General features: G+C 53.9%; 2 protein-coding genes across 5 annotated transcripts in view; both read right to left on the reverse strand.

Annotated features, from left to right (window-relative positions):
• LOC144767299 (uncharacterized) overlaps positions 1–22,197 on the reverse strand; it is a 57,815-nt gene extending 35,618 nt beyond the window's left edge. Inside the window, exons 1-2 of the mRNA XM_078650798.1 lie at positions 22,183–22,197; positions 20,131–20,420 (exon numbers count right to left, since the gene is read on the reverse strand). Of these exons, the coding sequence (XP_078506924.1) occupies positions 20,131–20,420; positions 22,183–22,197 (305 nt within the window). The remainder of the gene's footprint in view (positions 1–20,130; positions 20,421–22,182) is intronic.
• HELZ (helicase with zinc finger) overlaps positions 1–27,270 on the reverse strand; it is a 1,775,655-nt gene that overhangs the window by 809,669 nt on the left and 938,716 nt on the right. The gene's annotated exons all lie outside the window — the stretch shown is intronic.

The following is a 27,270-nucleotide window of genomic DNA, read 5'->3' on the forward strand; positions in this document are numbered from 1 at the left end:
CCTAAGACACCTGCACCCCATAGTACAGTTAGTAGTGGTAGTGTACCTCCCAAGGCTATAGTTGGGTTAAACCTGGGAACTGAGGTGGGTTCTGACTTAGTTAGAATACCAACTCAGGCAGTTCTTGTTTGTACTGGGGACATGGATATGACCCCTACTGTAAGTCCTAGTACTCTGGGAAAATACAGGCAAGCGCCTTTAATCAATGGAAAAATGGCTCAGGCCTACAGGGACACATGTGCCAGTGTCACTATGGTGACACCAACATTTGTGGATCCTGACCAGATCATGCTAGGTTCAGAATACCTAGTGACCAATTGCTATTACAGGGGGAATTTGTGCTCGGCCGGGCTTTGCTCCGCCGAGAGCACATCACCGTCACTTTGTACTGACCTGTGCACCGGCCGGGCTTGGCTCCGCCGGCCCGGAACCACCACTCCCAGCAGCCCCGCAGTCAGGCTCCAGGTGACGCTGCTGCCCTGCCCATCAATCCGCGCCAGGAGGCGCATAAAGTTCAGTGCTGCCCGAGGACTTTGTGCTGCTATTACAGGGGGAATTTGTGCTCGGCCGGGCTTTGCTCTGCCGAGAGCACATCACCGTCACTTTGTACTGACCTGTGCACCGGCCGGGCTTGGCTCCGCCGGCCCGGAACCACCACTCCCAGCAGCCCCGCAGTCAGGCTCCAGGTGACGCTGCTGCCCTGCCCATCAATCCGCGCCAGGAGGTGCATAAAGTTCAGTGCTGCCCGAGGACTTTGTGCTGCTATTACAGGGGGAATTTGTGCTCGGCCGGGCTTTGCTCCGCCGAGAGCACATCACCGTCACTTTGTACTGACCTGTGCACCGGCCGGGCTTGGCTCCGCCGGCCCGGAACCACCACTCCCAGCAGCCCCGCAGTCAGGCTCCAGGTGACGCTGCTGCCCTGCCCATCAATCCGCGCCAGGAGGAGGCGCATAAAGTTCAGTGCTGCCCGAGGACTTTGTGCTGCTATTACAGGGGGAATTTGTGCTCGGCCGGGCTTTGCTCCGCCGAGAGCACATCACCGTCACTTTGTACTGACCTGTGCACCGGCCGGGCTTGGCTCCGCCGGCCCGGAACCACCACTCCCAGCAGCCCCGCAGTCAGGCTCCAGGTGACGCTGCTGCCCTGCCCATCAATCCGCGCCAGGAGGCGCATAAAGTTCAGTGCTGACCCTCGTCCCGCGAGGACGCGCGCGGGACGCGCCGGGCTAAGCCCGGGCAAAGTGCGGGCCCACTGTGGCCCTCAGAGGACCCGAGAAGGACGGGACGGGCCACCCCACTTGGCTGCAACAAAGGAGGAGGTACAGAGACGTTTATTCCTTCTTATCTTTACCGCTTTGGACTGCCTACTGTTGTTATTGGAGTTCTGTCTCCCAACTACTATGTCCATCTGGGAGGAGCTGAATGCCCTGTGTGGCACAAACTATGGCCCGGATGTATCAACTCCCCCCATAGTGGGCAGAGACACTGCCCAAATAATCTGCACTCCCCAGGATGTACCTTCACCCCCCAAAACTATCCCCTCCACCAACCAATTGTGCTGTAGCCCCTCTTTAACCCCCCCAAACCAACCGTATCAATGTCGGATAAGGCTGGGATTCGAACAAATGACTCTGCATCGCCCCTCCAATTGACCCTACTGGCGCAAATAGAGCGATTGTTAAACTCCGCATTGTCACCCCTGGTTGCGAAAATCAATGACTTGGGGGACAGGTTGACCTGTATTGAAAACACTGTAAATAGGATTTATCCATTGACTGAAAATTCTGCTATACCCATAGGCTCTACTCTCACTACCAACAATGAAAAACCTAAGACCATTGCTCCTATGAAAGTTCAATCTTTAGATTCCCCTCTTACTACACCCAATCCAAGTGGCAGCAATGCTACTTTTAATCCCGCACATGTCCCCAACATAGTTCAAGAAAGAAGGCACCGAATAAATCTACCCCCTGTAGCCGCCCCATACGTCACCGTTCTTTCTGGGGTCCCTCCACTCAGTCAGGGCAAACGTGAATTACATCAGGACTTGCTGAATAAAGCCATTTTCTGGCTCAAAAACAACAGACCGCTACCACCTGTTCTAGATGGCGGGACCCTGAGCGTTAGGAGGGTGGGGTGGCTAGGGATGTTGCCCAAAGATATTCCAGGGGACTTGATACTAATTAAATTTAAACACAGCAATATTGCCCCGTATTTACGATCTTCTCAGCCCAAAGTTGGAGATGGTCCCATCTGTATCTGGGACCTGCATGACTTTTATCCTGGACCCCGAGCACCGAATTATAATACCTGGTGAAAAGGAGTCTCTGTACATCTTGGGCAATCATTTTGATTATTTTGATTAGTTGATTTGCTAAACTTTTTTGTTTTAAATTGTCGGTTTTCTTTTTATCTTGAAATGAATTGTGGAGTTATTTATGCATGTATGTATTTCTTTCTGTTGCTTTTATGGTTTTAAACTCAAAAACCGAATAAAGCTTATTGAAACGGAAACAAAACCTAGTGACCAATGCGAGCAATGTTACTACCAATCACAGTATGGCAGTTGTTAATTTCTCCTGTGGAGGGGTAACTGGCCTCAAAAGGGTTGTAGTTAGTTCAGACCTCCCAGTGGATTGTCTTTTGGGCAATGATTTGGAATCCTCACTGTGGTCAGATGTGGAGTACAGGACTCATGTAGAAATGCTAGGTCTCTCCTCACATGTCCTTGCTGTGACCAGGTCACAGGCCAAGAAATGCCCAGCTGAACAAGTGCTGGATCCTGGAAGAATGGACCAGACACTACCCAAGGGAAAGTGCAGTAGGGGTAAGGCTGAGCCTTCCCCCCTGCCTCAGGTTGAGGATCAGCTCTCTCAGGGTCCGCTTAGACAGTTTGCTTACTCTCTACCTTCGGCTGTTGCAGACCTAGCCTCCACCTCTGCCAATTACACATTACTGGGCGATCTAAACATACATTTTGAGGACTCTGGTGATCATACAGTGCAAGAGCTCATCGCCGATCTGTCCGCCCTGCAGTTATTGCAGCTTGTCCGATCCTCTACACATGTGAAAGGGCACTTGCTTGATCCTATATTTAGTAATTGCCCAGATCTAGAGGCAGAACACCCTATCGTGCTTCCATGGACAGACCATTGTTTAGTCCCTTTTACCTGGCACACGCAGAAGCCCCCTGCTTTGATGCCAGGATTACGGGACGCTCGAAACTGGTCCAAACTTCCATTAGATAAATGGCCAGACTAGCTACAAGCACTATCCCATTGATTAGTGCAGATCCCTTATTAGCTACCGAGGAGTTCAATAATTGGATAAAAAGAACGCTGAATACCATATTCCCAACCAAGATATCTCGGGCAAAGAGATCTAGGACCTCGGCTCCTTGGTATTCGGAGGAGCTTAGGGATATTAAACGTAAGTGCAAAAGGCTAGAGAGGAAATGGCGGCTGGGCTATACTGACCCAGACAACATTTTGTACAGGAAATCAATTAGGGACTATAAGACAGAAATAAAGAAAGCACAAACCCAGTACTACGCACAAAAAATTTCTGAAGCCAGCTCGAATTCTAAGGAGATCTATAGGATTGTAAAATGTCTCACTAAATGTAGGAGAGTAGGGTCTGCAATCCTATGATCACCCAGATTTTTGCTTTTTGCTGCACTGGTTTACGACTTTCCCTGGCTCTGGGCCTGCTAATCAGACCCACAGCCTAGCTGTTCTCTCTATCCAAATTGTACTCAAGTACTGAATTGGCACTGGGCCCTCTCCAAGTCCCTGTACCCAGGGCTGAGGTGTACCCAGAAGTCTCCCAGGGGCTGAAGCATGTATTATGCCACCCCTGGGCTGGCTAACTAAACTGACACAACTGGCTGCACGACAGCTGGGGCAAGGTGGTGTACTCACCCTTTGCTTTAGATATAGTATACCTATATCTAACCCTAAAATGGACACACAGATCTCCTATCAGTCACTCCTATGGCAGGCCTTAACAATCCTGAAGGCAGAGTGCTTGGAATCGTGTGAGATGGTGCTCTGGCATGAGCTGAGCCTGTCTGCGGCTTTCGGGATCCATCCCTTAGCCGTTTCCATGATATCGCATACCATATACTCTTAAGTGCATTATAATCCTCGCGGTTATATGCCAACTCTGGTATCGCTTTATCAAAACATGTCGAGTAAGGTGTCATACGAATTGGAATACTAACCCCTCGCCAATTCTGGCGACGGGGTTAGCATTCCACCCTTCTAGAGGGACACGACATGTATGTAACCCCTAACCCCGGTTAAAGTCAGACCGAGCCTTAGCATCCACAAAATGGATGCTGCCACCGAGACACAAGTCTGCCCTCCTGCTGCTGGGAGTCCTCCCAGAGCAGGAGATAAGGACAAAGGGTTTCCTGCCAGGGGCGGTGCCAGCACCGTCCCAGACAGGATTTTGTGTATTGTAGGTAGGCAGGGCTTCAGAGGAAGGTGACTGCAAGTGGCACCCCGGTGCTCACTGTGCATAGGCTGGCTTGAACCAGTTCCAGGGACACTCCAGACCCTGTGCTGGGGAAAAGCCCGCCAAGGAAGTGGGTGTAACCACCCCCCTCCTGGTCCCACCCCTAGGGCAGGACTTAGTCACGTGCCAGCCCCCTTTTCCCAGATAAAGGTAGGGACTGGCCCCCTTCCAAATTAGATCATCTTTGGAATCAAGATACCACTTTCTACGAAAGGACTTCACGATTTCTTCCTCAAGATTCTCCCTTGTGGCTAAGGAGTAGTCACCCTGCACCCGCAGGCACCATCCAAGAACACTGCGGTCTGCTGCACGCCCTTCCTCCGGAATCCGACTGCCCAGCTCGACGAGACCCGGCTTCCCTGGCACCTCTGACCTCTACCCACCTCTACAGCACAGCTGAGAACCGTGGGTGCGACGAGACCTCGAGGGACCGGCCATCGCCAAGACTGCACGACTTCTGCACAGCAAGCCCACCGAGTAAATTCCTGGTGAGTGCTTTGGGGTCCGAGAAGCCCCCACCCTGAGCAGCTCCAGCACCGAAGAGCAGCCCCCCAGCATCTCCACGATCGGCGTGGGGCCCTTCTGCTTTTTGCTGCTCACCGCGTTGTTTGGCTACTAGCCCGCTGGCTTGTGGCCTTCTGAACGACGCCCGACGACAACACTGCTGCTAGTCTGGTTGCTCCAGACTGGCCCTTGCTTCCCTCCATCGGAGAAGTACCCTGGACCCGCCTGGTCCGGCTAAGACGCCATTTTAGGTCCACCGCGTGGGCCTTGCATTTGCCAAGACTTGTTGCCCAATCCTGGGTCCAGCGACGTCGACAGCAAGAACCTTCGTGGGACAGCTCGCACCTCCATCCTGGTCGCCGACAACGCCTCCTGGTCCGAGAGACTGCAGAGCCCAGCAGCGCCCACTCACCTGACTGCGGTGACTTCGCCCGGTGCCATCCTGGTGCCCACTTAATCACTGGCTAGTGATTCAAGAACTTGGTCCCCTCTGCTTTCAGGTTTTCTTCTTCCTTGATCCAGGCTTGGATCCATCGAACTTTTCTTCACTGGTCGCCTGCCAGCAACTTCCTTCTTCCAGGCTCCTGGTCCGGCACGAGGATTCCCGACGTCTTTTCAGACCTATGCAGCTGCAGCCCCTGGGCTAGGTAACTTCGGCACTTCGGTGCCCCAGCATAGCCTCACTATCCAAGGGTCAGGATCCACTGTCGGTTTCTCCCTACCAGGTCGGGTTCGCCCGTGAACACTAACTTTGTGAATTCTAGCTTCCATAGACTTTGTCCCGCATCCCGCGTGAGAGTGCACACTCTGCACCCGAGTTCCCCAGGCCTCCTGCTAGTAATCTAAAGGTTCAGTAGTCCAGTCCTAGCGATCCCAAAGCCTCTGAGAATCGTTACTTACCTGCTAGTAATTCGCATTCCACTTTTAGAGTATATGGTTTTTCGTGCCCCTCGGGCATTTGTGTATAACGTGCTAACTTAAGTATTTTCATAAGAGTTTTGTTGTGTGCTTAGCACCCTGTCCTCATAAAGAGTACAGGGTTGTTGTGATTCTAATAAATACATTGTTTATTTTCATAACACTTGTGTGGTGTCCTTTCACTGGGTGTTCAAGGGGTAATGTGATGGTAAAACAGCTGGCTTAACACGCCCTCTAGAGTCTTAGCCTTAGACTGCTCGTATCCATGCTACTAGGATAGCTGGTCTATAAGGTTGACTTACAACCAATCATCAATAAGGGTTGTTTGGACTGATATATAGTGATCACTAGAATAGTGAACACTGCACATCAGGCCAACTTCTCACACTAAACTTCCCCAGTCCCCTATAAATAGTGATGACTTACAAGTCCGATGCAACGAGTTAGCCGTAAAAAAGTGGATCTTATTTACTCATCCTTCCCAATCATTCTCCCTAATGCCTCAGCTAATATCCAGGAGCATCTCAAGCAGGATATAACAGACAATTTGCCACCTGTGCTGTATGAGTTTCCTTTGCTACACTTGGACCTTCTGGCCACTTTAACGGCGCAGGTCAAATCGGGCTCTCCCAGTGACCCTGCGCCTCCGAGCTCCTTAAAGGCAGTTAATCACATTATCCTCCCCGTCATCTTGGAGGTACTTAATGCCTCAATCACAACCAACATGGTTCCACCAGCATGGAAGCAGGCAAGGGTGAGGGCACTCGCAAAGAAACCTAATATGGACATGAATGACTTTAACAACTACCGTCCCATTTCCCTGCTCCCCTGGATCAGCAAGACATTGGAAAAATACATTAACAACCTTTTAACTAATTTTTGGGAAAACCATCAACTGCTCGATCCGTCACAAACCGGTTTTCGCCCCAAACATGGGACAGAATCGGCTTTGCTATCAGTTCTGTAAGAAACAAGAGGCATCTTAGATCGGGGAGGATCGGTGGCAGTCATCCTCCTCGATCTGAGTGCCGAGTTTGACACTGTGAACCATGAGATCTTATTGCAGCGTCTCCATGATCTTGGGATCCGAGGAGGAGCGCTGAAGTGGCTCAGGTCATTCTTGTCCAATAGAACATTCCAGGTTTTCGAGGGAAACACCATCTCCACCAGCAGGCCGTTGGGTTGTGGAGTCCCGCAGGGCTCTTCGCTCAGCCCGACGTTTTTTAATGTCTATATGAGGGCACTGGCGGGTATCGTCCGTCCATATGGTATTAAGATCGTTACCTATGCGGACGATGCCCAGCTGGTGGTCTCTCTGACGCGGGCTGAGGACCCCACGGCCACAGTGGATTTGGCCGGATGTCTGAGCGAAGTGAACAGCTGGATGACCCTGTCTTGCCTCAAACGTAATGGAGGCAAGACAGAGGTTATGATGCTGGGACGCTCGGCCCCGACCTCGCTGAACTCCATCTGGCCGGCCTGCTTGGATCCCCCCCAGTACCAAAGGATGCCATTAAGAGCTTGGGCGTTTGGTTGGACAGGGCTCTAACGCTAGATCACCAGGCTATTAAGTTGTCAGTTACCTGTTTCAGTATTATTAGAATGCTGAGGAAGATTCTCCCCCTGTTACCTTTCCAAGCTAAGCAAATTGTTGTACAGGGATTGATCCACTCTAGGCTGGACTTCGGAAATGCTCTCTTTTTGGGAGCCCATGACTTCACATTGCGGAAACTACAAGTGATCCAAAATTGTGCAGCCCGGACTTTACTTCAAATCCCTCGTAGGTCCTCCGCTAAACCAGGATAAACAAGATTGCACTGGCTTCCCGTGAGAGACAGGATTGCTTTTAAATCCCTCTGTATTGCCCACCAGTCATTTTGGTCAACTGGCCCTCTGATTAATCGTTCCTTAATCACCCCATACATCCCCAGCACACAGCTGCGCTCCGCTAGCGCCTTCCTTGCTAAGGTGCCCAAAGTCAACCGGGTTAGATCAGGAGGCCGTTCCTTTTCCCTGAACGCAGCTAAGCTGTGGAACAGCTTACCCCTTCAACTGAGGTTCAATCCAGATTCGACTTCCTTCAGGAAATACCTGAAAACTTTTCGGTTTAATAAATAAATTCTTTCCTCTCCCTGTGTCATTTGGTTTTACTGCTTAGAACATCATGCAGCTTTAGCGCTTGGACGCCTCCGGGCAACTATTTCGCGCTTTATAAGACGCATTTTCATTTCATTTCATTTCACAGAGGGACCTTCCAGGGCAGACCTGAGACAGGCCCAGTTAGACTGTTCCTCCCTTGAACCCCTCAGACAGCAGGCTGCTGCTGAGGCTGCAGGGAATGCTACAGGTGCCCATAAGTTATATTGGGATGATGGACTCCTATACTCTGAGGCAAGAGACCCCAAGCCTGGTGCTACCAGGAGGTTGGTCATCCCCTTGTCTCTTACAGGTTTCCTTCTCACCTTAGCCCATGAGATTCCCCTTGCAGGTCACTTAGGCCAGAACAAGACTTGGAGCAGGCATGTTCCACACTTTCACTGGCCTCATATGTCTGAGGACACAAAAGAGTTTTGTCGCTCATGTGTCACCTGTCAAGCCAGGGGCAAATCAGGTGGCACAACAAAGGCCCCCCTTATACCATCACCTGTGGTGGGGGTTCCCTTTGAACGAGTGGGGATTGACATTGTTGGACCAATGGACCCCCCAACAGCATCTGGGCACAGATTTATACTGGTGATAGTGGATCATGCCACCAGGTACCCAGAAGCTATTCCCCTTAGGACCCCTACAGCTCCTGTTGTGGCCAGGGCCCTACTTGCAGTTTTGACTAGAGTGGGGTTTCCTAAGGAGGTTGTCTCTGACAGAGGTACTAACTTCATGTCAGGATACTTGACTGCAATGTGGAAGGAGTGTGGTGTAAATTACAAATTTACCACACCCTATCACCCACAGTGCAATGGGCTTGTTGCACAAGTTACTACTTGTGTAACGATATATCTGTAAGAGACATTAGTTAGTTTTAGATTCCTTACCTTAGAATATCCCCAGGCGTCAGAGTGGATCCGGAAACTTTTGCGTAGCAGTACCCTTGCGCGTCAGTAGGCGTCGTCTGCGGCTCCGCGTCCGTCGTCGGCGTCGTGGGCGCCGTGATGACGTCGTCGGAGTACTTAGACGCTGCCTCCGCGTGCTGACGTCAGTTCTTAGACACAGCTTTTCCGCGCCAGAAACGCAGAGCCATGTTAAAAACCAACACTGGTGCCATTGAAACTAGGGCCCTGAAAGGGGATAACCCTAACCCTAGATATTGGTTCGCAGAACGGGGAGGATGGGTGGGTCGGTAAGGAATCTAATACTAACTAATGTCTCTTACAGATATATCGTTACACAAGTAGTAACTTGTGCATCTGAAAGAGACACGTTAGTATTAGATTCCTTACCTTAGAATAGATACCCCAACAATACCAACCCCGGTGGTGGGTCTGCGAACCAATAATCACACCAGAAAGTCCTGGAGGACGGAACGGCCAAAGAAGCCATCCCTCCGGACTTGGCTGTCCAGGCAGTAGTGTCTTGCAAACGTGTGCAGCGATGCCCACGTAGCTGCCTGACAGATGTCTTGTAAGGGCACACCCCTGCCCAGGGCAGTGGTAGTCGCCGTGGCTCGGGTAGAATGAGCCCTCAACCCAACAGGGGGCTCCTTCCTAGCCAAGGAGTAGCATGCCTGGATACACAAGATGATCCACCGGGAGATGGTCCTCTTGTGCACCGCTTTTCCCTTCTTAGCCCCCACGTAACCAACAAAGAGTTGGTCATCCACCCGGAACTGGCGTGTGCGATCCAAATAAAATGAGAGCGCACGTTTTGGGTCCAGACGGTGGAGCCGCTCTTCCTCTTTAGAGGGATGCGGTGGGGGAAAGAATGTAGGCAAGGTGATAGACTGCCCGATGTGGAAGGCCGTGACAACCTTGGGCAGGAAAGAAGGCTTAGTACGCAGCACCACTTTGTCCGGATGGACAGAAAGGAAAGGTGGAGTACAAGAAAGGGCCTGGAGCTCACTCACTCTCCTGGCAGAGGTGATGGCAACCAGGAAAGCAGTCTTTAAAGTCAGAAGGCGAAGAGGACAGTTGTGAAGTGGCTCAAAGGGAGCGCACATCAGAAACGTAAGAACCAGGTTCAAGTCCCACTGAGGCATCACAAACGGAACAGGGGGAAACGTGTGTGTGATGCCCTTAAGAAATCTATTTACAATAGGGGACTTGAACAAAGAAGGTTGATCTGGCAGCCTGAGAAAGGCTGAAAGGGCAGAAAGGTAGCCCTTGATAGTGCCCAGAGCAGAGCCCTGCTGGGCAAGAGAAAGAAGGAAGAGAAGAACCTCAGAAAGAGGGGCAGCAAGAGGATCCACAGCCTTTGCTGTGCACCATGCCACAAATCTGTTCCACCTGCAGGCGTATACCGACTTTGTGGAGGGACGCCTGGCTGCCAGAATGGCGTTACAGACTTCAGGAGGCAAGTCAAATGGCCTCAACTGTCGCCGCTCAATCTCCAAGCATGGAGGTGGAGACTGGACAGGTTCGGGTGGAGGACCGTCCCCTGCTGCTGCGACAGAAGGTCCTCCTGAAGAGGCAGACTAACGGGGGGATCGACTGACATACTGAGTAGCTCTGGATACCAGTACCTTCTCGCCCAGTCCGGAGCCACAAGGATGACTTGGGCCCGGTCGCGCATGATCTTCTGCAGCACTCTGGGCAGAAGTGGTATAGGCGGAAAGGCGTGCAACAGACCGCAACTCCACTCCCGACGAAAAGCGTCTCCGAGCGAGTGCCGCCTTGGAAATTCCAACGCGCAGAACAGATGACATTGCGCGTTCTCTTCGGTGGCGAATAGATCTAATCAAGGCTCTCCCCATTGCTGAAAGAGGCCTTGCACCACGTCCGAGTTCAGACGCCATTCGTGATCCATCATGCACTGACGGCTGAGCTTGTCCGCCCTGGCGTTCAGAGAACCTGCCAGGTGTTGAGCCACCAGGGTCACGCCCTGGCGTTCCAGCCATTGCCAAAGGCGCAGAGCCTCCTGGCAAAGGGTCACGACCCCACCCTGCCCTGTTTGTTGCAGTACCACATGGCGGTGGTGTTGTCTGTGAACACCTGCACTACACTCCCCCGGACAGAGGGGAGGAATGCCTTCAGTGCTAGACGAATCGCCCGTAGCTCCAACAGGTTGATGTGGAGCCGGGTCTCCGCCGGAGACCAGAGGCCTCTGATCTCCGCCTCTCCCATGTGGCCTCCCCAGCCCTGGAGGGACGCGTCCGTCACAACTACGTGCTCCAGTTGGGGAAGGGAGAGGGATTTGCCGCTGTCCCAATCGCGGTCCGTGAGCCACCACTGCAACTGTCTCGCAGTGCCCTCCGAGATCAGGACGTGGTCGGACAGGTTGCCCTGATGCTGGGCCCACTGAAACTTCAGGTCCCACTGCAGAGCCCGCATCCGCCACCTGGCGTGATGCACGAGAAGGATGCGGGAGGCCATCAGCCCCAGAAGCAGCAGCGTCAACCTGACCGAGACCCGGGATAACGGCTGAAAGATGGGAATCAGAGCCTGAATATCCCGGACCCGCTGTTCGGGTGGATAAACCCGAAACTGCGCCGAGTCTAGAACCGCTCCGATGAAGAGGAGCTTCTGAGAGGGGCACAGGTGTGACTTTGGCACATTGATGGAGAACCCCAGCTGGTGCAGGAGATCTGCCGTAGTCTGGAGGTGGCTGACGACTGTCTGGGGCGAGCCCGCCTTCAACAGCCAGTCGTCGAGGTAGGGGAAGACTGAAACCCTTAACCTGCGCAGATGAGCTGCGACCACCGCCATCACCTTTGTGAACACCCGTGGGGCGCTGGTAAGGCCGAAGGGGAGCACGGTAAACTGAAAGTGCTTGTGGCCAACCGTGAACCACAGGTAGCGCCGGTGGGCCGGCAGGACGGGGATGTGGAAATAAGCGTCCTGCAAGTCCAACGCTACCATGCAGTCTCCTGGGTCCAGGGCAGCTAAGACCTGAGCCAGTGTCAGCATCTTGAACTTCTCCTTTCGGAGGAAGCCGTTGACGTTCCGTAGATCCAAGATAGGGCGTAGGCCCCCTTTGCCCTTCTTGGGTACCAGAAAGTAGTGGGAGTAGCAACCACACCCTACTTCTGGCCCAGGAACGCGCTCGATGGCCCCCTTGGCCAAGAGGGCCGTAACTTCCTCCTGCAGAAGTCGCAAATGATCCCCCGATACACGGTGGTTCTGCGGTGGCATGGTTGGAGGAGTCGCCTCGAAGGGGAGGGAGTCGCCTCGAAGGGGAGGGAGTCGCCTCGAAGGGGAGGGAGTAGCCCCTTCGGACGATCTGCAGCACCCACCTGTCCGAAGTGACAGTGAGCCAGTGGAGGTGGTGATGGCGAACCCTGCCCCCCACTGGCGTCACATGGGCCTGAAAGCACGGACTAGGAGGGTTTTGAGGCGGATGCTGCGGGGGAAGGTGTGGACTGACCTCGCCGTTGACCCCTACCGCCCGGACGGCAGTTCCCACAGCCGCCACCGCGTTGCGTATTGCCCTGCGGAGCGTGGCTAGCGGCACTGTGGGTGCACCCCTTCCGTGGCCACGAAAGGAGTGAAAAGCAGCCGATTGCTGGCGCGGGGCCGAGAGGCCCAAGGACTTGGCCGTAGCCCTGGAGTCCTTAAAGCGCTCGAGCGCATGGTCTGCTTTGTTGCCAAAGAGGCGACGGCCATCGAACGGCATGTCCATGAGTGTGTTCTGGACATCTGCCGAAAAGTTGGCGGACCTCAGCCAGGCGTGGCGTCTGACCGCCACCGTCGTTGCCATAGCTCTACCTAGCGAGTCGGTGGTATCCAGCCCACACCGAATGGAATACTTGCCTGCATCCCGGCCCTCCACAAGGGCTTGGGCGAGTTTGACCCGTACCTCCAACGGACACTCTGGCAGCACTTCCGCGACCGTATCCCACAGAGAGTGGGTGTAACGGCCCAAGAGGCACGCGGTGATAGAAGACCGCAGTTCCAGACTAAGGGATGAGAAGATCTTTTTACCATACTGCTCATACCTCTTGGATTCCCTGTCCGGCGGAGCCGACGGGAACGCGGTCTGGGAATAAGAGGCCTGGATGACCAGGCTCTCGGGGGTGGGGTGGGTGGACAGGAAACATGGGTCGCCCGGGGCTGGGCGGTGGCGTCTGGCCACGTTCCTATCTACGGGCGAACCCGTAGCGGGCTTGGACCAAGTGCCCAGAAGAACGTCGATGAAGGCCTCATTAAAAGGCAGCAGAGGCTCAGCCGAGCTTGACTGCGGTTTAAGGACCTCAGTGAGGAGATTCGTCCTCACGGCCGCGACGGGGAGCTCAAGGCCCAAGGCCTTGGCAGCCCTCATCAACACCACACTATATGTTGCCCCCTCCTCCGAAGCCACGGTAGGAGGGGAGACAAAACCAGTGTCTGGAGAGGTGTCCAGGCCACTGGCCTCCCCAAGGTCTCCTGCCCAGTCCTCATGAGACTGACTCTCGGGTCAGAGGGTCCTCAGACCCCTCCCAATCCTCTTCTTCACCCATCTCCTGATGTTCAGGGTTTTCAATCAATGGGGCCTGTTCATAGAAGTGAAACTCACCAAACGACGTCTGGAGCGGCGCCCATCGGGCCGTCCCGACGTCGGAACAGGAACGAAGGTGGAACCGGGGACGGCGCCGCCTGAGGACGGCACCGGAGGCAACACCCGATGGTCCGACGCCGGAGAGGTCTTAAGGTCCACCGGCGACGTTCCAGATCCCGAAGAAGGTCCAGCGGCGTCGGGCCCGAAGGCGCCGGGGCCGCTGAACCCTGCGGCGCCGTGCCCGAAGGCGCCGGCGGCGTCGGGAGAGTAGGGCCTAGCGGCGCCGGGCCCGAAGGAGTCAGCGGCGTCGGGGCGGAAGCACCAGACGGTGTCGGGCCGAAGCCCCCGACCCGCTAGAGGCCCCAGACGGGTCCGCTGGGCCAGAAGGCGCCGCGGAGCCCGTCGGAGGAGAGAGTTTCTTCATGGCCATGAGGAAGTGCTCGATCTCCTCCGGCGCGGCGTTTAGCCCAGGGACCGTAGGGTATGGGGCTGGACGCGGCGCCCGCGACTCAGACGGAGCCGCGTGGGTGGTGTCACCCGAACCCCCGGCCGCATCGCGCGAGCGTCGGGGGGAGTCCGAAGAGCGATGGCGCCGCTTGGACTTCTTGTGCTTCTTACCCGACGACGACTTCGACCCGGAGGAGTGCGGCCTACTCTTGGAACTGTGGTGGCTCCGAGCCCACGACCTGTCCCTCGACCTCCCATGGGACCGGGACCTCTCGCGGCGCGGGACCGACTGCCGGAGTTCGAGTCGCCTGCGGGACCGCTCCCGCCTGGCTTTCGAAGAGAGGGCCCGGCAGTCGGAGCAGGCCTTGTCGTCGTGGTCGACGCCTAGACAAGTCAAACACAGGTGATGAGGGTCCGTGACCGACATCGTGCAGTCGCAATCCTCGCAGTGTTTAAAGCCAGGCATCCCTACGGCACCGATCGGAGTCGAGAAGACTTGGAAAAAATGATCAAAAAGATCCAAAAAGTTAGTCAAAAATTTACACGGGTTACTGCTTTTTCCAGATCTGCGCTTGCTGGCGCGGAAAAAAGAAGAACTGACGTCAGCATGCGGAGGCGGCGTCTAAGTACTCCGACGACGTCATCACGGCGCCCACGACGCCGACGACGGATGCGGAGCCGCAGACGACGCCTACCGACGCGCAAGGGTACTGCTACGCAAAAGTTTCCGGATCCAGTCTGACGCCTGGGGATATTCTAAGGTAAGGAATCTAATACTAACGTGTCTCTTTCAGATAAAAGATTCAACAAGACCCTCAAAGGGATGATAAAAGGGTTACCAGACAAGCTTAGGCGAAGATGGGACATCCTTTTACCCTGCCTTCTGTTTGCTTACAGAGAGGTCCCACAGAAGGGGGTTGGTTACAGCCCTTTTGAGCTTTTGTTTGGACATCCTGTAAGAGGACCCCTATGTCTTGTGAAGGAAGGATGGGAGTTCCCTATGTCTTGTGAAGGAAGGATGGGAGTTACCTCTCAAAAAGCCTAAACTTGACATAGTGGACTATGTACTTGGTCTCCGCTCCAGGATGGCAGAGTACATGGAGAAGGCATCCAAAAACCTTGAGGCCAGCCAAGAACTTCAAAAAGCTTGGCATGACCAAAAGGCTGTCCTGACTGTTTATCACCCAGGACAGAAGGTGTGGGTGTTGGAGCCAGTGGCCCCAGCAGCTCTCCAAGACAAATGGTCTGGACCCCATACCATCATTGAGCAAACAGGGAGAGTTCACCTACCTGGTGGACCTTGGAACTCCCAGGAGCCCTCACAGAGTACTTCATGTGAACAGGCTCAAAGCATTTGTTGACAGGGAGGACATGAGCTTGCTCATGGCCACAGATGAGGGGCATGAGGAAGAGAGTGACCCTCTCCCAGACCTGCTCACTCGGGACCCTGATGATGAGTCAGTAGATGGTGTAGTCTTTTCTGACAGCCTCTCTGAACATCAACAAGGGGATTGTAGACAGGTTCTTCAATCCTTCAGACAAATGTTTTCTCTGACCCCCAGTCAGACAAACTGGTGCACACATGAGGTGGACACTGGAGACAGTCTGCCTATAAAGAGTACAATCTACAGGCAACCTGACCACGTCAGGGACTGCATAAAAACAGAAGTACAAAAGATGTTGGAATTGGGAGTCATTGAACCCTCAGAGAGCCCTTGGGCTAGTCCTGTAGTTCTAGTACCAAAGCCTCATACCCAGGATGGTAAGAGAGAGATGAGGTTTTGTGTAGACTACAGGGGTCTCAATGCTGTCACTAAGACAGCTGCCCATCCAATACCAAGAGCAGATGTACTCATAGACAAATTGGCTTCTGCCAAGTTCTTGAGTACATTTGACCTGACAGCTGGTTATTGGCAAATCAGGTTAGCTGAGGATGCCAAGGTCAAAACAGCATTTTCTACCCCAGGAGGTCATTACCAGTTTGTGGTAATGCCCTTTGGTCTGAAAAATGCACCTGCCACTTTTCAAAGGTTGGTGAACCAAGTTCTCACTGGGTTGGATGACTTTTGTGCAGCATATCTAGATGATATTGCTGTCTTTAGCTCCACCTGGGAGGATCACCTGATCCACCTGAGGAAAGTTTTGGAGGCCCTGCAAAAGGCAGGCCTCACTATCAAGGCTACTAAGTGCCAGATAGGGCAGAGTCAGGTTGTGTACCTGGGCCACCTTGTGGGTGGAGGCCAGGTTCAACCCTTGGAGAGCAAGATACAGGCCATAAAGGACTGGGCTCCTCCAACCACCCAGACACAGGTCAGAGCTTTCTTGGGCCTGTCTGGTTATTACAGAAAGTTTGTCAGAAATTATGGGTCAATTGTGACCCCTCTTAATGACCTGACAAGTAAGAAAATGCCTAAGAAAGTTCAGTGGACAGCTAGCTGTCAAAAGGCATTTGATGACCTAAAGCAGGCCATGTGTACTGCACCTATTCTCAAGAGTCCTGACTACTCCAAAACCTTCATTGTCCAAACAGATGCATCTGAGTTGGGTGTAGGAGCTGTTCTTTCTCAACTGAATATTGATTGTCATGACCAGCCCAAGGCTTTTATAAGCAGAAGGCTGACCCCTAGAGAGAAACGTTGGTCAGCTATAGAGAGGGAGGCCTTTGCTGTGGTTTGGGCCCTGAAGAAGTTGAGGCCCTACTTGTTTGGAACTCACTTCAAGATTCAGACCGACCATAAGCCCCTCTTATGGCTAAATCAGATGAAGGGTGAAAACCCCAAACTTCTTAGGTAGTCCATTTCCCTACAGGTGATGGACTTTACAGTGGAGCACAGACCAGGGACAGACCATGGCAATGCAGATGGTCTCTCCAGGTATTTCCACTTAGAACAGGAAGACTCACCTGGTCAAGGTTAGTTTAATGTCCCTAAGTTTGGGGGGGGGGGGGGGTTATGTAGGAGAGTGGGGTCTGCAATCCTATGGTCACCCCAGATTTTTGCTTCACTGATTTACGACTTTCCCTGGCTGTGGGCCTGCTAATCAGACCCACAGCCTAGCTGTTCTCTCTCTAAATTGACAACCATGTACCTTAAGTGCATTTACCAATTGGTACTGGGCCACCTTATCAGTCCCTGTACAGTGTACTATAGGTACCCAGGGCATAGGTGTACCCAGGGCCTACCAGGGGCTGAAGCATGTATTATGCCACCCCTGGCTGGCCATCTAAACAGACACAACTGGCTGCACGACAGCTGGGGCAAGGTGGTGTAATCACAATTTGCTTTAGATATAGTTACCTATATCTAAACCTAAAATGGACACATATATATACCTATCAGTCACTCCTATGGCAGGCTTTATCAATCCTGAAGGCAGAGTGCTTGGAATTATGTGAGATGGTGCTCTGGCATGAGCTGAGCCCGTTTGCAGCTTGCGGAACCAAGTCCTAATAGCTGTTCCATGATAACGCTATACCATATACTCTTAAGTGCATTATAATCCTCGCGGTTAAATGCTAACTCTGGTATAACATTATCAAAACATGTCGAGTAAGGTGTCATACGAATTGGAATACTACCCCCTCGCCAATTCTGGCAACGGGGGTAGCATTCCACCCTTCTAGAGGGACACAACATGTATGTAACTGAGAACCCCGGTTAAAGTTAACTCGAGCCTTGGCATCACAAAATGAATGCCACCACCACAGGCACAAGTCTGACCTCCTGCTGCTGGGAGTCCTTCCAGCGAGGGAGGCTTGGACAAAGGGTTTCCTGCCTTGGGAGGTGCTAGCACCACCCCAGACAGGATTTTGTGTATTGGGTAGGATAGGCCTGAAAGGAATGAGACATGCCCGGGGCACACAAGGTGTCCTGTGCATACAACGGTTCAAACCAGTTGCTGGGGCATCCCTGCCCCAGCTCTGGCGGGAAGCCGGACAAAGGATAGGGGGTGTAGCCACCCCCCTTCCTGGTCCCACCCAGGGGAGGGACCTAGTCAGTAGTGCAGCCCCCTTTAGCAGGATAAAGGTAGGAGCTAGTCCCATTCCAAATTAGATTAATCCTGAACTACTCTACAAGTTGAAACTCTGGACTTCGATGTTCTGCTCCCCCGAAGACTGAAGAAATCTCCCTTGTGGGCAAGGAGTGTCCACCCTGCACAAGCAGGCACCACCAAGCGTCCAGCGGCTTCACTTTGTCGTCTTCCCTCGAGGATCCAGACTTCAGAGCCCGACGAGACCCGGATTCCCAGACCTCTCCGATCTCAACTCACATCTGCAGCAAAGCTGAGACCCGTGGGTGCGACGAGACACGTGGGACCGGCCATCTTGAAGGAGACTGCACTTCGCTTCCAGCACGACTCCCGAGGTAAACTCGACCAAGTGCTTTGGGGACTGAGAAGCCCCAGCCCCGAGCAGCCCCTGCACCGAAGATCAGCCCTCCAGGATCCACGAGATCTGCGTGGGGCCCTTCTGCTTGTTTGCTGCTCGACGCGTTGTCTGGTCACTTGCCAGCTGGCTAGTGGCCTCCTAGACGACGAACCTTTGAATCTTTGCTGCTGGTCTGGTTGCTCCAGACTGTCCCTTGATCCCTTCCAAAAAAGGGGCACCTCGGACTCTCCTAGTCCGCACCAGACGCTTTTCCTCCTCACCGCGTGGGTTGCCTTTGCCAAGGCCTGTTGACGCCGATTCCGGATCCAACACCGCCGACAGCGAGAGCCTGCGTGGGACAGCTCGTGCCTCCATCCTGGTCGTCGAAGACACCTCCTGGTCCACGTGGCTGCAGAGTCAAGCGTCCACTCTTCACCTGATGACGACATCTGGTTCCTTCCTGGTTCCACTCCAGTCACAGGCTAGTGACTGTGAACATTGTCCCCTCTGCTTTCAGGTCTTCTTCTTCACCAATCCACCCTGGGATTGCACCGGACATCTTCCTCCTGGTCGCCTGCAGCATCTTTTCTTTCAGGCTCCATTGACTTCAACGCGAGAACCCGACACACTTTGGCACCTATGCACCCGCGGCCCGTGGGTGAGGTAACGAGAGCATTTCGGTGCTCAAGGGTAGTTTAACTGTCCTAGTGTCCAGTTCCACAGTCGTTTTAGTCCTACCTAGTCAGGATTGTCCGTACTCACCTTTAACTTGAACTGTACTGTCCATAGACGTTGTTACGCATCTCGCGTGTGAGTTCACACTCTGCACACGCGTTCCGTAGGCCTCCTATTACTTACCTAGAGTTAGCGTAGCGTGGTCCCATCGATCCTACAGCCTCTGGACAGCTCCATTCCTTCTATCGACTTTCACATTCCACTTACTTAGTGTATGGTTTGTCGTGCCCCTAGGGCACCATTGTAATTTTGTGCAACTTATCGTATTTTTCCTAAGAGATTGTCATGTGCTTAGACCTCTGACCTCATAAAGAGTTCAGAGGTGTTTGTTATTAATAGATATATTGTTTATTTTCATAACAACCTGTGTGGTGTCCTTTCATCTGGTATTCAAGGTGTTATATTGTGGTAAAACAGCTGGCTTCACATGCCAAAAGAGTTTAGCCTAAGACTGCTTTGTCCATGCTACCATTAGGATAGCTGGTCTATAAGGTTGACTTAAAACCAATCACCATAAGGGTTGTTTGGACTGATACAAGGTGATCACTAGAACTAGTGAGCATCATATATCAGGCCAACTTCCCACAACAGCCCAATAAGCAGGCGGTGTTAACCAAGCGCAACCCCAAGTTGGCTGAGGAGAACAACCTCTTGCCAAATTGGTCAAGCCTCTTAAGAGTCCTTATCCAGTGGAGCTGTGGGAAAAGCACTCTGTGACGTCGAGGCCTGAATGACCAGGCTCTCAGGCGTGGGGTGAGTCGTCAAGAAGGCAGGATCACCAAGTGCCGGGAGGTGACACCTAGCGACGTTTTTATACATGGGGCTCCCCCGTGGTGGCCGGCCGCAACCAAGTGCCCAAGAGGACTTCAGTGAGAGCCTCATTGAAAGGGATCAGCGACTCAGACGACGTAGACGCCGTCTGGAGCACCTCCGTAAGGAGGTTGGTCTTAAGGGCCACCATAGGGAGGTCGAGATGGAGAGCCTCCGCAGCCCCACGGTGTAGGAAGCGCCTTACTCCATAGTAGGTGGAGGGGAGGCAACCCCCGGGTCCGAAGACACATCAATCTCACCCGCATCTTGAAGGTCGTCTACCCATTCCTGCTCGGAGTCACACTGCTGTGCAAGGGAGTCACACTGCTGTGCAAGGGAGTCACACTGCTGTGCAAGGGAGTCACACTGCTGTGCAAGGGAGTCACACTGCTGTGCAAGGGAGTCACACTGCTGTGCAAGGGAGTCACACTGCTGTGCAAGGGAGTCACACTGCCGTGCAAGGGAGTCCTCGGAGCCGTCCCAGTCCTCGTCCGGCTAAGGAGTAGAGGGAGCCGGCTTCGGACGAAGCCGGAAAGGGGGCAAGCGACGTCGAGAACGGTGCCGAAAACGGCGCCGGCCTGGGCAGAGCGTATCCCAATGCGGATCCAAGGTCGGAACGAAATAGTCAGGGGTGGAATAAACGGCACCCAGTGCGGCGCCGGGGCCGAAGGCAAGGGTGGCGCCGGAGCCAGCGGCGCTGCACCTTGTGGCGCCGGAGCCGACGGTGCTGGATCCTGTGGCGCCAGTGGCGTGCTGCCGGGCCAACAGCATCTGGACACGCGACCGCGGGGTCCGCAGGCGCACCTGCGGGAGCCAGAGGCCTAAAAAGGCAGTCCATGGCAGCAAGAAACTCTTGCATCTGTTCGGGAGTTGCCGACGGACCCGGGTATGGCGGGTAGGCCGCGGGACTCATAGGCTCCAGAGGAACCGCAGTGGTGGAGCCCCTGTCGCCCGCATCCACCTCCGAGGAGCAACGGGGTGACGGAGAGGGAAAACGCTTCTTCGACTTCTTTTTAAGGCACTGCTCACCAGAATCTGAAGGCGAAGACTTGGAGCCCGAAGAGCAACGGCTCCGGTCCCAAGAGCGGTCTTGCGAACGGCCCCTAGACCCGGAGTGGCGGTGAGAGGAGTGCCGGACCTCCAGAAACTTCCGGCGCCGCTCCCGCAAGGCCTTCGGGGACATAGCTCGACAGTCTCAACAGTCCCGGGAGTCATGTTCGATCACCAGGCAGTAGAGGCACACATCATGGGGGTCCGGCACCTACATGTTACGGCGGCAAGACCCACAAGACTTAAAGCCGGGCATCCCTATGTGCACCAGGAGACAAGAGAAGGAGACAAAAGTCTCAAAAAGTAGTCAAAAAATGACTGAGGTACGTGCTCAATCCAGATCTGCCCTTTCGGCTCGGAAAAAGAAAGAACTGACTTCAGTGCGCATGGGTGGTTCCTAAATAGTCTCTGTGACGTCATCTCGGCGCTAACGACGCAAGTGACGGATGCGGAACCACACAACACCACCTATCGACGCGCAGGGGTACTGCTAAGCAAAACTTTCCGGATCCAGTCTGACGCCAGGGGATATTCTAAGATAAGGAATCTATCACTAACGTGTCTGTTTCAGATTTCTATATCAGCGTTGATGGATCTCGCTCCGGCATAGGAAGCTGATTTGCTACAGAAATCAGTACAGATTTGAGCACAAGCCACTGGCAACAAGGCAGGTCTTCCTGGCACAGGCCCAGTTAGGTGGCCCCCTGGCTCGTTGGGCCTTAACGTGCACCAGGGGGAGCCGGCTACAGCAAGAATCATTGGCTCCTGGAACTCTAAGGTCTGCTGTTGAGTCGCTCCGGGCCAAGGGAATTCGTGCTGCTGTGGAATGCGGTCAGTAACAGGCTTCGCGGTATGAGTTTGGGAGTGGGTCCTGGAGGCCCCGTTGACACCCTGCACCATCTCTGGGTGCTGAGAGTGGGATGACCATGTTGAATCCAGATTAGATTGCTGCTTCTTTTTGTTGGACTGAAGTCAAGACTTGGACCTTAATAATGATGACTCATGGCTGAGACAGCTTCAGACGTGGGACCAGCATCTCCCCTGTGGCTTCGACCGATGTGGGTTCTTTTGGTGACAGGAAACAAATAACTGTGCTTTTTGCAACCAGATGGATTTGGGGTACTTCTAAGGACAGTCACTAAAGGCCACAGAGTCATGGGATGCCCCCCGCCATCACAAACAGACCAAATAGGGATCTAAAACTTACATCTGCCTGTGACATTATCCAAAAGGCCTAAACCTTGTTTAGTTGGTGGACATTCCCCTGCACATTGGAAGAAATAAAAAAAAAAAATGCTTGAATATCGTTATTAGAAAGTGATCAAAATGACTGAAGGTAGCTCCGGATCAGTGTTGACTGGTACAGAAGAACAAGTTACTTACCTTCGGTAACGATATATCTGTAAGAAACAGTAGTTAGTATTAGATTCCTTACCTTAGAATATCCCCAGGCGTCAGTCTGGATCCGGAAACTTTTGCGTAGCAGTACCCCTGCGCGTCGGTAGGCGTCGTCTGCAGGCGTCCCCTGCGGCTCCGCGTCGTCGGCGTCGTGCGCCGTGATGACGTCGCTGGAGTATATAGACGCCGCCTCCGCGCGCTGACGTCAGTTCTTTGCACACAGCTTTTCCGCGCCAGAACACGCAGAGCCATGTGAGAACTAACACTGGTGCCATTTGAAACTAGGGCCCTGAAAGGGATGTCCTCAACCCTAGGTATCAGTTCGCAGAACGGGGAGGATGGGTGGGGCGGTAAGGAATCTAATACTAACTACTGTTTCTTACAGATATATCGTTACCGAAGGTAAGTAACTTGTTCATCTGAAAGAAACAGGTTAGTATTAGATTCCTTACCTTAGAATAGATACCCCAGCAATACCAACCCCGGTGGTGGGTCTGCGAACCAATACAAACCTACACCAGAAAGTCCTGGAGGACCGAACGGCCAAAGAAGCCATCCCTCCGGACCTGACTGTCCAGGCAGTAGTGCCTCGCAAAGGTGTGCAGCGAGGCCCACGTAGCCGCCTGGCAAATGTCCTGCAAAGGGACTCCCCGGCCCAGGGCAGTAGTAGCCGCCGTGGCCAGAGTGGAATGGGCCCTCAGCCCAACAGGAGGCTCCTTCCGAGCCAAAGAGTAGCATGCTTTGATGCACAGGACGACCCACCGAGAGATGGTTCGTTTCTGTACTGCCCTTCCCTTCTTCTCAACCACGTAGCCAACAAACAGTTGGTCATCCACCCGGAACTGGCGTGTGCGATCCATATAAAATGAAAGCGCACGTTTTGGGTCCAGACGATGGAGCCGCTCCTCATCTTTTGAAGGATGCGGAGGCGGGAAGAAGGAGGGTAAGGTGATGGACTGCCCGATGTGAAAAGCAGAAACTACTTTGGGCAGGAAAGAAGGCCTAGTCCTAAGAACCACCTTGTCAGGATGGACGGACATGAAAGGAGGTTTGACAGAAAGAGCCTGGAGTTCACTCACTCTCCTGGCAGAGGTGATGGCAACCAGGAAGGCCGTCTTTAAAGTGAGAAGACGGAGAGGACAGGAATGAAGCGGCTCAAAGGGAGCACACATCAAGAATGTCAGAACCAGGTTCAAGTCCCACTGAGGCATCACGAACGGAACAGGTGGATACATGTGCGTGATGCCTTTCAAGAATCTCAGTACAATAGGGGACTTGAATAAAGATGGCTGATCAGGTAGCCTTAAGAAGGCGGAAAGGGCAGAAAGGTAGCCCTTGATAGTGCCCAGAGCAGAGCCCTGCTGGGCAAGTGAAAGAAGGAAGAGGAGAACCTCGGAAAGAGGGGCAGAAAGGGGATCCACAGCCTTTGCTGTGCACCATGCCACAAATCTGTTCCACCGGCAGGCGTATACCGACTTTGTGGAGGGACGCCTGGCTGCCAGAATCACATCACAGACTTCAGGAGGCAAGTCGAATGGCCTCAACTGTCGCCGCTCAATCTCCACGCATGGAGGTGGAGGCTGGACAGGTTCGGGTGGAGGACCGTCCCCTGCTGCTGCGACAGAAGGTCCTCCTGAAGAGGCAGGCGGATCGAGGGACCGACTGACATGCTGAGTAGCTCGGGATACCAGTATCTTCGAGCCCAGTCCGGAGCCACAAGGATAACTTGGGCCCGGTCGCGCCTGATCTTCTTCAGCACTCTGGGCAGTAGTGGTATAGGCGGAAAGGCGTACAACAGACCGCAACTCCACTCGTGCCGAAAGGCGTCGCCGAGCGAGTGCCGTCTTGGAAACTCCAACGCGCAAAACTGATGACATTGCGCGTTCTCTTCTGTGGCGAATAGATCTAACCAAGGCTCTCCCCATTGCTGAAAGAGGCCGTTCGCCACGTCCGAGTTCAGACGCCATTCGTGATCCACCGAGCACCGACGGCTGAGTTCGTCCGCCCTGGCGTTCAGAGAACCTGCCAGGTGTTGAACCGTCAGAGTCACGCCCTGACGTTCCAGCCATTGCCAGAGGCGCAGAGCCTCCTGGCAAAGAGTCCACGACCCCACACCGCCCTGTTTGTTGCAGTACCACATGGCGGTGGTGTTGTCCGTGAACACCTGCACTACACTCCCGATGACAAAGGGGAGGAATGCCTTCAGTGCTAGGCGAATCGCCCGCAGCTCCAACATGTTGATATGGAGCCGGGACTCCGCCGGAGACCAGATGCCTCTGATCTCCGCCTCTCCCAAGTGGCCACCCCAGCCCTGGAGGGACGCGTCCGTCACAACTACGTGCTCCGGTTGGGGAAGGGAGAGGGATCTGCCTCTGACCCAATCGCGGTCCGTAAGCCACCACTGCAACTGTCTCGCAGCGCCCTCCGAGATCAGGACATGGTCGGATAGGTTGCCCTGATGCTGGGCCCACTGAAACTTCAGGTCCCACTGCAGAGCCCGCATCCGCCACCTGGCGTGATGCACCAGTAGGATGCAGGAGGCCATCAGCCCCAGAAGCCGCAGCGTCAACCTGACCGAAACCCGGGATAACGGCTGAAAGATGGGAATCAGAGCCTGAATATCCCGGACCCGCCGTTCCGGAGGATAAACCCGAAACTGCGCCGAGTCGAGAACCGCTCCGATGAAAAGGAGCTTTTGAGAGGGACACAGGTGTGATTTCGGCACATTGATGGAAAACCCCAGCTCGTGCAGGAGGTCTGCCGTCATCTTAAGGTGGTGGACGACTGTTTGGGGCGAGCCCGCCTTCAACAACCAGTCGTCGAGGTAGGGGAAGACTGAAACCCCTAACCGGCGCAGATGAGCTGCGACCACCGCCATCACTTTCGTGAACACCCGTGGGGCGCTGGTAAGGCCGAATGGGAGCACGATAAACTGAAAGTGCTCGTGGCCTACCGTGAACCGCAGGTAACGCCGGTGGGCCGGCAGGACGGGGATGTGAAAATACGCATCCTGCAAGTCCAACGCTACCATCCAGTCTTGTGGGTCTAGAGCAGCCAAGAACTGAGCCAAAGTCAACATCTTGAACTTCTCCTTCCAGAGGAAGCCGTTGACGTTCCGTAGGTCCAAGATAGGACGCAGGCCTCCTTTGTCCTTCTTGGGCACCAGAAAGTAGTGGGAGTAGCAACCACACCCTACTTCTGGCCCAGGAACGCGCTCGATGGCCCCCTTGGCCAAGAGGGCCGTAACTTCCTCCTGCAGAAGTGTCAAGTGGTCCCCCGACACACGGTGGTTCTGCGGTGGCATGGCTGGAGGAGTGGACTCGAAGGGGAGGGAGTAGCCCCTTTGGACGAGCTGCAGCACCCACCTGTCCGATGTGATAGTGCGCCAGCGGGAGTGGTGATGGCGAACCCTGCCACCCACTGGCGTCACATGGGCCTGAAAGCTCGGATTAGGAGGATTTGGAGGCTGATGCTGCGGGGGGGAGGTGTGGCCTGACCGCGCCGTTGTCCCCGACCGCCTCCACGGCGGAATCCACGGCCGCCACCGCGTTGAGAAGTGATCTGCGGTGCGTGGCTGGCAGCACGTGTGGGACCGCCCCTTCCTTGGCCACGAAAGGAGCGAAACGAACCTGTTTGCCAGAATTGGCGAGGGGGTAGTATTCCAAAGCGTATGACACCTTACACGACATGTTTAGATAAAGCCAAACCACAGTTAGCATTCAACCGCGAGGATTATAATGCACTTAAGAGTATATGGTATGGCGTTATCGTAGAACAGCTATAAGGACATGGTTCCGAAAGCTGCAGACAGGCTCAGCTCATGCTAGAGCACCATCTCACACATAACCAAGCACTCTGCCTTCAGGATTGTTAAGGCCTACCATAGGAGTGACATAGGTTACTGTGTGTCTATATATAAGGGTAGATATAGGAATACTATACCTAAGCAAGGGGTGATTACACGACCTTGCCCCAGCTGAGTAATCAGCCAGTTGTGTCAGTTTGAGTGGACAGCCAGGGGTGGCATAATACATGCTGCAGCCCCTGGTAGGCCTTGGTTACACCTATGCCCTGAGTACCTAGGGTACACTTCTACAGGGGCTAATAAGGTGAACCAATTCCCAATTGTGGATGTACCTAGAGTACATGGTGTGAATTTAGAGAGAGTGCATCTGGGCTGTGGGTCTGATTAGCAGGCCCACATCCACATCTAAGTCGAAAACCAGTAAAGCAAAAGCAAAAAGTGGGGGTGACCATAGGAAGCAGACCCTACTCTCCTACAGTATGCCCCCACTTTTTGCTGAATTGCTGATGTACTTTGACTGAGTGTGCCCTGGGCGCCTGGCAATCAGGTACCCAGGGACTGTGCTCCTTCCATAAAACTGCATTAGAGCCTAACGCCAACTGGCATCTCTGGCCACATGTCAGCCCCTGGTAAATGGTACCCTAGGTACCCAGGGCATTGTGACCAGAGTAGGCCCCTAAGGGCTGCAGCACTTATTGTGCCACCCTTAAATGCCCAGTGCCCTGGCACACACACACACTGCCTTGGCAGGCTGCGTGTCTTGGTGCAGAACAACACAAAGAGTCTACATGGCACACATCCCTGTGTGGCATGCCCACAAAACACTGCCCTGGCATACATCAGTCCCCCTATAGGTGGGTGCCCTATGCTAGTGGTGAGGGTACAGGTGCATGAGCCCTGTACCCCTACAGTACCCAGGTCCATTCCAGGGCACTGTAAGTGCAGTGCTGCCATTAAGACTATATCGTGCTGGGAGGTTGTCATTACGAACTCCACAGCAGCGTAATGGCTACACTGAAGACTGAGTAGTTTGGTATCAAACTTCTCAGCACATTAAACCCACACTGATGCCAGTGTGGGATTTAATGTAAA

This window comes from Lissotriton helveticus, chromosome 7 (assembly GCF_964261635.1).
Source record: "Lissotriton helveticus chromosome 7, aLisHel1.1, whole genome shotgun sequence".
Classification (NCBI taxonomy): Eukaryota; Metazoa; Chordata; class Amphibia; order Caudata; family Salamandridae; genus Lissotriton; species Lissotriton helveticus.